A 12,752-nucleotide genomic window follows, 5' to 3' on the forward strand; every position below is an offset into this window, starting at 1 on the left:
CTTAATTATGTTAATTAAATATATATTTGATATATACCAATTAAATATTTACACATTAAAATATTTAATGAAAATAAGTAGTTTTATTTTAAATTAAGAAATTTTCATAGATCACCCATGATTCAGTAGTGTTATATTTGCTTCTCCTATGATGTGTAAATTAGATTTTTCCAAGAAAATTTAATAGGAACTTAGAAACGTTTATTGTCTGATTTTTTTTTTTTAACTCTTATCAGGATGTAGATATGATGGATCAGAATGGAATGACACCTTTAATGTGGGCAGCTTATAGAACACATAGGTATGTAACCGTTATAAAAATACTTATTCACATCATTTTCAACATAATAAAATATAAAATAGGTGACAAGAAAAATAAGTTACTGTAATGGTATACTTATTTAAAGTTTTCAATATGAGTATATAGTATATAACATAAATTACCTTTTCTGAGTGTTGAGTCTCTATGCTTACCTTTACCTTGGTAATTGCAGTACCTTAATCTTTTTTTTTTCAATAATTTTTAAGAATGGAAGAAGTTAATTTTTTTTAAAAAGTAATTTTTTCATGTGATTTGCATATTGGCAAGTTTAAAGTTGCCTTAAATCATTTTTGGAACAATCCAGATTTAAATTTAAAAATAAAATTGTTTAGTTATATAGATATTAATGACATAATTCCAAAATCAAAAAAAGAAAATGTCAAGACCAAGTGTTCTCTCTCATGGAACTATATTACTTTATATGGTGTTGCACATACTTAATACTTCATATCAAAATGTTATCTCATTAGTGATTATAAAATTGTTGAGTATAGATTAGATTAGAAGTGTCCCAAGATGGAATGCAAATACAGCCACAATCAGTTTAGTATATGTGATGATTTCTATAATTGAAATTAGGGTTGTTGTTGTTGTTTTGTTTTTTTTCCTTTTCAGTGTGGATCCAACTAGATTGCTTTTAACATTCAATGTTTCAGTTAACCTTGGTGACAAGTATCACAAAAACACTGCTTTGCATTGGGCAGTACTAGCAGGGAATACCACAGTCATTAGTCTTCTTCTGGAAGCTGGAGCTAATGTTGATGCTCAAAATATCAAGGTAAAAATATCTTGTATTTGTTATGCTATGTGAAATGTGGTTACTAAGAAGTACAATTCTTTCACAGACTGTCAAAGATGGAAGAAACTTATTTAAGCTCAACTAATTGCCTCCATACAAGGATTTGTTTTGAAAGACTGCTTTGTTTACTTACATTTTTTAGTATTGAAGTAATTTTCAGATTTTGGTGACCTTTTCATTAGTGAGTTCTTATTTACTTTTGGAAGTTAAATTATTTAATCTGTATTTTTATAACTAAAGGGAATAGTTTTCTGGTTTCTTTAAGATCATTACAGAGAGTCACAAGTTTGTAGTTAAACCACATTATACATGATAACTTTCAGTACAGTAATTCTTTGATGAGGTCATTTATTGTCTTATTTTTTAAAGATCAAGGCCTTTAAATGTGATAAATACCATTATGATGTTTATAGGAGAGCCCCTTTTCTCCCAATGCGGGACTCATCCAGGAGAAGGATGCAGAAACGCCTAAGCAGAGCTCAGTTACCAGTTACACTCTGAGCATTTAGAAATTTGTAGATGTTTTATAAATATCTGTAAGAATTTTCTATTGGTAGTTTTAAATTTTGGATAATCGTTCTCATTTTTAATGCTTAAGGATCGACCTCACCTTCCAGCAACAGGTTCTTTCTGTGAAATGACTTTAAACTTTTAAACATCATCTTTTAGTAATTTGCATTCATAAATAACTTGTGCCAGTGACAAATATTGTTTAATTTTTACTATAAGCCATAGTATTTTGAGTCATGTTTTTTAAATTTCCAAGGGATGCATGCTAATTAAATATGAAAGGGGTTCAAGCCATATAATAATCTGAAATGGCAATCAAAAAGTAGGTTATCTCCTGCTGGATCAGGACATTGATTTATGTTTCAATATTAGTTCTCTTTCTGTTGGATTCTTCTAAAAAGTGAAGGTTAAACTACTAAAATGAAATAGCTTAGACTAGTCATAAGAAGCCTATTTCACTTAATATAATCAATATTTAGAAATAAGTCTAATTTAAAATAGTTAAAAGTAAATATCAATTATTGGAAACTAAGAAATTGAGGAAACCATATATTTTCTGTATCTCTCTCTCTCCTTCTCTCTCTCTTTCTTTTTGAATTTAAAGTCTTCTTGTTTCTACCATAGTGCCTGACACATGATGGACATTCAAGTATTTGTAGATTGACTCATTAAAGATTTGTGTAGTTTTGAGCTTTACTTCTAAGTTATTTTTCATGACTTGAGTAGTATACCTCTCTGCCATTCTGAAATTATAGAGATAGATATTTACTTTTACAAACATTTTTAAATAGGAAACTCTGAAAGGTTCATCTCACTGTAATTAGTAAGTAGGCCTAAAGGAGAAGGAAGGAGGAGTTGGACTAAATCTGACCAGTAACCTGCTTAGAAGAAAATCAGTGAGATTACCTTATGTTTTATAACCTGAAGTGCTTTTGAGTGCTATTTTTCTTTTCTTTGCTACCAGACAACCATTCCTAAAGTGATCATGCCTCAGAAATACATTTCATATATTTAGTGATATATTATTGAAAAGATAGAACCAGTTTTAATATTGTAAATAGTGAGTCTTCATAGACTCTGTCAAGAACCATATCAGTATGTTAAAACTGCAGTAATACCAAAGAATTATCGCAAGATGACTATATTGTTCTGGAATTTGAAACTAGTAATATATATGTTTAAAGCATTTAAAAATACATTTTCTGTTGTCCATTTCCATGAGTCCTTTTTCCTTTTCACTCAGTCCCTCCACTCCCAACCTCCCTCCCCAGCCTTAGGTGTCATCCTGCTCTCTATGAGTCTGTCCCCATTTTCCTTGTTTGTTCAGTTTGTTCACTAGATTCCACATATGAGTAAAATCATATAGTATTTGTCTTTCTCTGACTAGCTTATTTCCCTTAGCATAATGTTCTCCAGGTCCATCCATACTGTCGCAAAGTGTAAGATATTCTTCTTTTTTATAGCCAAGTAGTATTATGTCCCATATCTTGGCAATTATAAATAATGCTGCCATGAGCATAGGGGTGCTTATGTTCTTTCGAATTAGTGTTTTAGGTTCCTTCAGATATATTCCCAGAAGTGGGGTTGCTGGGTCAAAAGGCAGATCTACTTTGAATTTTTGTGGATATCTCCATACTGCTTTTCACAGAGGCTTTGCCAATCTGCATTCCCACCAACAGTGCAAAAGGGCTCTCCTTTCTCCACATCCTTACTAGTACTTGTTGTTTGTTATTTATTGATGATAGCCATTCTGACAGGTGTGGGATGATATCTCATTGTGGTTTTAATTTGCATCTCTCTGATGATTAGTGATGTTGAGCATCTTTTCATATGTCTATGGGCCATCTGTATGTCCTCTTTGGAGAAGCGTCTATTCAGGTCCTTTGCCCACTTTTTAATTGGGTTAGTGTGGTACGGTGATTGCTGGGGGGAGTAGGGTATAAGGGGACTAAATGGTAATGGAAAAAAATACAATAAAGATTAAATTTAAAAAATGTCTTGATAAAAGAAGCCATTTTTCCTGTCCATATAAAATTTTAGATAACTCCTATTTGATCATGATTTTTAAGTATTTGAGGTGTGGTTTGTAAATTTAATGTCTTTTCAAGTAAATACTGAACACACATTTGCACTGCACATTAACCATTGCATAAACTTTTGATTAGTCTTAGTAAGAGACATAATCTGTAATGAATTTAGACAGAAAGGTAATGGTAAGAGTAGAGATATTTGAAAAGACTTAAATGGTTTGAACCTTATATTTTTAATATTTCCTAGGTTGAGACACATGCATTATTTGGTACTAAGATAGGGTAAACTGGAAAGTAGCTTTCATAATTAGTGCAGTTCATGGGACTACCTTGCAAAATCTAATGTTAGTAATTAAGCTAATTATTTTGCCTGTAGAAATTTTCTTTAAGTTTATGGTATTTTTAAGTCATTTTTCTCTATGAAAATTTCAGTTTTATCTGCCATGTATAATCAGGGTTATCTATTGACAAGAATATTTTAAATGTAATTAATTCCCTGGAAGCTTCTGGAGGAACATTATTTTTAAAGAAAATAAAGTCTAAGGAGTTACTTCAGTTGCTCAGGGAATATTTATATTTTCGGAGTAAAAATAATCTTTCTATCCACACTGGTGGAAAAGTAGATTTTTGTTTTAAAATGTACTTTTTATGTAATTAAAAGGATAAAATAAATATCAGATGTCTTTTCTACTGGAATCTGGCTTTCCTAATATGCTGAAGTCTAGTCACCACATTATAATGGAAATATTTTATTAATTCATGCAACCATCTTCATTGCTGGGAAGTCAGTATTCAGAGATTAAGTCTTTTTTGTTTGTGTGTTTTTTTAAAATATTTGATTGTTTATGCTGTTACAGTTGTCCCACTTTATCCCCCTTCATCCTCCTTCACCCAGCCCTCCCCCCACTTCCATAATCAGTTCCTTTGCAGTTGTCCATGCCCATAGGTCCTTCATATATATTCTTTGACTAATCCCTTCACCTGACAGATGAAGTCTGTATTCTTTCAGAACTTGTACTGAGGGAATAGACAATAGTTAATTAAATGCACATACACACATAGACAAATGTGGTAAAGTGATGAGGGCTGAGAGGGCCACATCGTTTGAGAGTGATTTATGTAAAGATATGTGGGAAAATTCTTACCTTGTAGAGGAACCTACATGTACAAAGCCCAGGGATAGTGAATAAGCCAGGAACAAGCTTGCCATATCAGAGGAACAGAAATGATAGCCTGGACTGATAGCAGTGAGGAAGAGAATGAAGCCACTGAGAGAAGTAGGTGCCAGATCATGCAGCATCATGATAAGGAGTTTTAATTGTATTCTCAGTCATGTGAAACAATTGGAAGGATTTATGTAGGCTGGTTATATCATCTTTGTGTTTTAAATATTTTTAAAAGGCTACTTTGGTTGCTGTATGAAGAATGCATTAAAGAATTAAGAAAGCAGAAAGGACAGATAAAGATCAGTTAGGCTATTGCAATAAGTTGGGCCAGTGACAATTTAATTTAGCCTATTATTGAAGAAGTAGAGATGGAGAGAAATGAATTGATTTGGAAATGATAGTTTAGAGTAGAAATGAAGTAGATTATACAAGGGTGAAAGAAAGCAACATTGATAACTTATGAATTGGTTTGGATAACTAAATGTCTTGTGATATATATTGAGGCTGTGAAGACTGAAGGAAAACTTCTCTGGGGTGAAGGTGATAGGAATTGGTTCAGCTTTAGTCATATGTAATTTGAAGTGGTGCCTTTTAGCTATGTGGAATGCCAAGCTAATTAAGTAAACTTAAATTGCTGCAAGTTTTGAAAGGGAGAAAGTTATTAATTTAAAAAATCAGCTGAGATTCTGTGTCCAGGAATTTGACAAATAAAGTTGATTTATACCTGTATATTTTTATATTTTTTATTTCAAGTGTTAAGAAAGAGTTTGGTAGTAATCATGAATTGTAACAGAAAGATGTAGCCTACAAATCTGGATATAGCTTTAATAGCAAGTAAAAGTTGCATTCTTTAAAGAATATGAAAAATTATACTTGTGTTAGTTATATAACTATCAGTTGATCCTATTCTAAAATAGCTATGGTGAAGCTTAAGGTTCTTAGAAATCTGTCTTTATATTAACTAGGTATTTACCCTTGTAAATTAGTTATTTGAATAAGGAATTCAGTTCTTTTAATGAATAAACAAAAGATTCTTTTATCAGAAGAAGTTAGAACTTATTTTGGGGGGACAATTCATATTAAATGGTAGGTAACTTTAAAATGGCTATTTTGATCCTTAGAAAGATCAGAAAAGGCCATATACTCTGGATTAGAGGCTCTTAATCTGGGACCCACCAGCAGATTTTGGTTAGGACGTGGGTCCATGGACTGCTGAAATTGTTATTTAAAAAGTTACATTTTATCATTTTTTTTCTGGGGAGAGAGTCAATGGCTTTCATTTAATGACAAAAAAAAAATTAAGAATTTGAATTTTAAGTAATAATTGGAGGGGGATGATTTGGGATACTAAGACTTTTTTTTAAATGATCTATGCAGTTTTTTTTTTTTTTATGGCAACATCTCACTTGTAGATTTTTTTAAAAATTGTATTTTACCTCCTTGCACATGTTTTTGGTTATAGATAAATATAGATGAATTGAGTATTGGGGAAACAATCTTTGAGTGATGCCCAAGCATTTGTAAATTTTTCCTTCTAAAACTATCAAAGGACATAATTTTCAGCTTGTAAAGAATGTAAAGTTCCTGAGTTTTGTTAATTAAGATATTGAAAGACTCTTATATAGTTTCTTTAAATGAGGTAAAAAGCTGTTTTCAGACAAGTTACCATTACCTCTTAAGTACCTGACCTAGATGGTCTCCAAGCAAGAATTTTCCTTAGTTTTAATAATGAAATTTGACTCAGGCAAAATATGATCTTCCACCCTCCACCTTCCATGTTTTATCTCACCAAAATCCTTGAAGAATTTCTTTTATTACAAATCACATCATCCATAAATACTCCATGATTCTTGTTGTTACTGCTGTTGTTATCGTTTACTATTTTAGCTAACACATGGAGTGAGCAAAGACAGACTTGATTCAGAACCCTGGTTTTAATACAGTTCTTTAAATTAATTGCTTGTTTATTTTACCAGCTGAATAAAAGAACTATACAAAAGCAGTCAGTTGACTAGAGGAGTAGTTGCAAGATTTCTTAAAGCTCCCTCCATCTTTTTATCTAGGCAAACCCTAGGTGTCACATGGCCCTCTAGTGGAAGGGATGCTCAGCTGGACCGAGGCAACTGCAGAATATTCTCTGGGAGTTGTTATCCAAGGGATTGCTTTTATTCAGGTAATCTTTATAGTTTGGATTAATTAGCTAGTTCTGACAACTTAGGTAATAGAATCTTTGAATAGGTAAGGAGATATTTTAAAGTGAATATTCCTATTTGTGTAAGACCCACCGAGATTATCCTATTCCTAATTAAATACTGTTGATCTTTTTATTAAAGGATTAGTTGGGCTTTTTGTTGTTATTGTGGTGTTGCTACAGTTGGTGGTAGTGATCTGTTTATTTTGCTGTTTGCTTCTTATTTTTTTAGGTTTAAAAATAAACTACTTCATACTTGATAATCATTCCTCATAAGTAAGGAACCCCAAGGCTCCTTATTCCTTTATTTTCATCGAGTATTTTAAAAATAAAATTTCAGTATTTTTTTAAGTAATTTTGAATATTAATTCACACATTCTTGAAATTTTGGCAAACAAAATGTTTAATTCCACTTTTATACTTAACTAGATAAATAGTGGAGAATACTAAAATGAATAGATAATGTAGGTGCCTAACTAAAGGAAATATAAGATTTTAAATTAATAAAGGCAAAAGAAGCATAGATCTAGAATTAGGAATGCTAGTTCTTGTTTCATTTTTCCTTTAAATTGTTTTAGTCTGTTCACTTATATTTCTTGGCATTCTTTTTCTGGAGATAAAAAAAAGCTACAAGTTCATAATGTGAGTTTTACTTTCTTTTTTGTTACTGCTCTTATTCACTTTGGAAATTTGGGGGTGGGTGAATTAATTTAAGATGATCAAGAATTGTAGTACAACAGTAGTAGAAGTAGAAGATGAATTTTCTTTTCATTCCTGTTCTCATCTGGAGACTTTTGTCATCACCGAAATTAAACTGAAAGTTTGGGGAATTTGGTATTATAGTAAATGTTATATAGCAATAACTATTACTGATAAATCTTTAAAGAATATGAAATAACTGATAAACATGATAGCCTCTGATCCAGCAGGTGCTAAAATACCTACTTTTTGATTTGCTCTCTTAATATAAGTCAAAATGCAAGCAAAAATAGAATCTGTATGAGTAAATAAATTTTTTATTGTACCTTGCATGGGAAATCATAAGTAATATTTAATGATTTAGATCCTTCTGGTAATTGACTGCCCAATGTAAAAACAATATTAATGAACTAATAGTGTTTTAATTTATTTTTATGGATGTGCTTTAAAAGTTAGTAACTAAAATATTTTGCTTTTTTAAAAATTTTTAATATAAATTTTTTCCACTTACATTCAGGGCGAATCAGCACTTGATTTGGCAAAGCAGAGAAAAAACGTCTGGATGATCAACCATTTGCAAGAGGCAAGGCAAGCAAAAGGATATGATAATCCATCTTTCCTTAGAAAGCTGAAAGCTGATAAGGTAAATTCATGACCGAAGATTTTTAAATATAGTCTTTTTAAGTAAGATTCATAGGTATACTTTTTTACCATTAGCATTTACAGCCTTTATTTTTGACATTGGCCAATGTAATTTTAAAATATAATTTCATCCAGGATAAAATGAAGGTAGATAGCAAAGTTTTTCAGGGCTCTGACTCTTTGAGTGATGGCAAGTTTGTGTTAAGAAGGGTATATGTGAAATTGTTTAAACTTCCATAGTCTACTGACATAAATTTTAGTTCATTGATTCAGCTGGTCTTTGTTAACTAATAGACAGATAAAAGTTTTTCCTATTTAAGTGCATTTGTTAGTCTGGTAATCAGTTGTGAAAATTTTTAGTCCTAATACAAATATTTTTTTAACTACTCACAATTATACCTCTAATTAATTTAAGCTTTTCATTCTTTTGTGATATATTGTTAACTTTTTTTAAGAGAGGAAACATGTTTTTCACTTCTCTATAGAAATCCCATTTTAGATGTTTCCTATACCTTCAGTGATAAATTGTGGCTTTTGGCTCAATTGCTTATTTGTAATTATATGATTTCAAACTAAGAACATTTTCTCAGAAGAGTCTGTATTCCTTAAAAGTTTCTCTTAAAAAGGGAAAAATTAGCTGACCAACAATTTCTTTATATACCTAAATAATTGACAAGATATTTGCTAGCTTGTCAAATAATCACTACTTGAATGGCTTTAAGCCTTGAGGATTATTTTATGTATGACTTTTTCAGGCTGTCCCAGTGGTAAAACTATTTAAAGTTAAGATCCATCTCCTGTCATCAGAACCAAATGACAAGTTTGGATGAAGGGAAACATTTGAAAGCATGCCTCATTTACTGGTGGTTCAGACTTCCTCCAGGATATAGAACAGTTTTGCTCAACAGAGTAAAAAATAGCTGCTGTCTCATAATAACTAGGCTAGAAATAAAAGTGTCTTGTATTACTTTGGGGCATTTCATAATTTTTCATGCTTTAATTTCTTTAATGTAAATATTCTAAAGTTTTTAAAAAAATTATATCAGATGAAAATGACATAAATTTTAGATATTCATTAACATTTAAAGATACTTATTATAGCAATAATGAACTAAATATCAGGTTTATGTTTTGGATATGCTTTGTTTTTTTTTTCTTTACATTATATTTTGTTTATGCTATTACAGTTATCCCAGTTTGTCTTCCTTTACCCACTCTCTAACCAACCCTGCTACTCAGGCAGCCCCCACACCTTTGTCCATGCCATGGATCATGCAGCTATGTTCTTTGGCTACTTTAGTCCCTATGATGCACTTTATATTCCCATGTAACTGCCAATTTGTACTTCTTAATCCCTTGACCTTACTCGCCCATCCCCCCCAAACCACCTCTCAACAGACAACCATTAAATGTTTTCTGTATCTGTGATTCTGTTTTTGTTTTGTTTGCTTGTTTATATTGTTTTTAGAATCATTTGTTGATAGCTATATGTTCATTTTCATTTTATTGTTCATAATTTTGATTTTCTTCTTCATTAAGAAGACCCTTTAGCATTTCATATGATATTGATTTGGTGGTGATGAACTCCTTTAGCTTTTTCTTGTCTGAGAAGCTCTTTATCTGTACTTTGACTCTATAATGATAGCTTTGCTGGATAGAGTCTTGGTTGTAAGTCCTTGCTTTTCATCACTTTGAATATTTCTTGACAGTCCCTTCTAGCCTGCAAGGGTGTTTTTGTTTTGTTTTGTTTTGTTTTGTTTTGAGAAATCAGCTGACAGCCTTATGGGGGCTCTCTTGTAGGTAACTAAATGCTTTTCTCTTGGTGCATGTCTTGAGGTGGGCCTTTTTGGGTTCATCTTGTTTGGGACTCTCTGTACTCCCTGGATTTATAAGTCTATTTCCTTCACCAAGTTAGGGAAGTTTCCTGTCATTTTTAAAAATAGGTTTCTAATTTCTTGCTCCCTCTGAGACCCCCATGATGCAAGTGTTGGCATACTTAAAGTTGTCCCAGAGGCGTATTACACTGGCTCATTTTTTTGGATTCTTTTTTCTTCTTGCTGTTCTGATTGGTTGCTTTTTGCTTCCTTATTTCCAAATTGCTGGTTTAATTTTCAGCATCATCCACATTACTGTTGATTCCTTGTAAATTGTTCTTTATTTCAATTAATGTATTCTTTGTTTCTGACTGGATTTTTTTTTATGCTCTTGAGGTGCTCACAAAATTCCTTGAACATCCTTATAACCAATGTTTTGAACTCTGCATCTAGTATATTGTCTCCATTTTGTTTAGGTCTTTTTCGGGAGTTTTGTTCAGTTCTTTCATTTGGGCCATGTTTGTCTCCTCATTTTGGCTACCTCCCTATGTTTGTTTCTATGTGTTCGGTAGAGCTGCTACATCTCTCAGGCTTTGCAGAGTGGCCTAATACAGTAGGTGTCCTTTAGAGTACAGTGGCACAGCCTCCCCTATCACTCAAGCTGGGTTTGGGCTGTGTACACCTTCCTTAATTGCTATTGGTACATTCAAGGTCAGCCACTGAATGTGTTCTGTCTCTGAAGTTTTTTGGTCTGCTGCCCTGACGCTGGAGCTCAGAGGGAGTGAGTACAAATAAGTCTGTGCATAGGCCCTTTAAGAGGAATTGCCTGGGATTCCAGCAGTTCCTGTCTTCAACAGCCTCAATCCTCACTTGTTTTTACAGCCAGAGGTTATGGGACCTTACCTTCCTGGCACTGGAACCCTGGGCTTGGGGGCCTGCTGTGGGGTTGGGACCCCTTGCTCTTGAGATATCCCTCCTGATATTTATCTGTTGCACATGGCTGTGGGACTAGGACATTCTGTATCTCCTCCCCTCCTACCAGTCTTGATGTGGTTTCTTCTTTAATTCCATAGTTGGTTCCGTCTTTAATTGCACGGTTATAGGACTTCCATTCAGCTCGATTTGTGATGGTTCTGAATGATGGTGGTTCTATAGTTTAGTTGTAATTTTGATGTGGTTGTGTGATGAGGTGAGCTGTGTTCACTTGTGTTGCCATCTTGACCAGAAGTGCTGGATATGATTTGGTTTAAATAGAGTTTCATTAAAAGATTTAGCAGTTATATTAACATTTGTATATTATCATAATTAGTTCAGAAATTGAGTAGTTCAGTGTTTTTTGCATTTTATTTTATTTTTTTGTATTGGTAGCTTTAAATTTAAGTATATTAACTTTTTTAAAAGGTGACTACATAAAAACATGTGTTGGTTGGAGCTTTTGGGCATTAAGTACTTGTAGTTATATAGACTGTTCTCTTTCCATCTCAATTAGAGAAATTTAAATCATGAACTTGATTTGGTAGTCTGTGAAGTATGTTCTGTATTTAAAACCAAACAAGAAAACAGTAACACTTAGGACTAAATAGTATATACTAAAAGTATGTCATCCTAAAAAGAAAAACAATTTTTTGGATGGTACTAATAGACAATTGGATATGCAAGGAATCTTTATTTTAGAAAGCTACTTTAAAAGCTCTTGGGTTTTTTAAGATGAGAAGATTTTAAACAGATTTATGGTAAAATAAGTGTTAACTTGCTTAATAAGAAGTTAGATGGAAATCTCTAAATTGGCATTTCTCCACATTTAAAAATCCATGATCCTTTTTGTTCACGGTGGTAATCTCACATATCTTCCTCTTTAATGTTATTTATTGATTATGTGAAAAGAGACCTGGGAAGATGGAGTATGTGTACTTTTCCCTATTCCTCCCTGCTAAGTACAATTTAAAAACCTGGATATTAATCACCAAACAAATGTAAGAGAACTCTGGGAAGATGGAGAGAATACAGTAGAGCGGCTAGGGAGCTAAGGACCCAAAGAATGACATGGTATTGAGTTCACCGTGGTTTTGTTTTCTTTTTTTGTTTTTGGTTTTGGTTTTGGTTTTTGTGCCTCATATATCCGAGAAGAGGAGGTAACAAAGCCAGCAACATAGAATCACAAATGGATGCAGACAAATAAAGTCTGCTCTTTAGTCAAAGGGCCACTAAAAAAGGCAGCCTAGCAAAACAGAAACTTTTAGAAAATAACTTTCTGCTAAAGCCAAACACTATAGAAGAAAGCTAGCCCCACCCTCATTCACAACAGCAAAGACCTGGACTTCTACCCTTTGCAGGCTATAATGAGGTGTTCTAACTTTTCTCCAGGGGCAGTGTCAGGAAAGTAGGGAGTTGGGACTTCACCACTGACTGTTAATGAGGTACCATCCCCTGCTATATCAGTGGAGTCTACGTAGGAAACAATAATGAGGCACTCCTTCCAGCCACAGAGGCGTCAGTAGAGGTATACTGGAGAGCTAGAAGTCCCAGCTTTGCTCAACAGTTAGGAGGAGCTCTGTTCTCAGGTGCTAGTGGAGGCCAAG

At 32.9% G+C, this 12,752-nt stretch overlaps 1 protein-coding gene across 2 annotated transcripts in view; it reads left to right on the plus strand.

The window, feature by feature from the left end:
* The window catches only part of ZDHHC17 (zDHHC palmitoyltransferase 17), a 93,861-nt gene that overhangs the window by 56,698 nt on the left and 24,411 nt on the right, over positions 1–12,752 (plus strand). For both annotated transcript variants that reach the window (XM_090273646.1, XM_090273647.1), the window contains exons 6-8: positions 237–301; positions 938–1,100; positions 8,235–8,360. In XM_090273646.1, the coding sequence (XP_090129772.1) occupies positions 237–301; positions 938–1,100; positions 8,235–8,360 (354 nt within the window). The remainder of the gene's footprint in view (positions 1–236; positions 302–937; positions 1,101–8,234; positions 8,361–12,752) is intronic.

Source organism: Furipterus horrens, unplaced genomic scaffold (genome assembly GCF_987537825.1).
Source record: "Furipterus horrens unplaced genomic scaffold, mFurHor1.1.pri manual_scaffold_4, whole genome shotgun sequence".
NCBI classification, from domain to species: Eukaryota; Metazoa; Chordata; class Mammalia; order Chiroptera; family Furipteridae; genus Furipterus; species Furipterus horrens.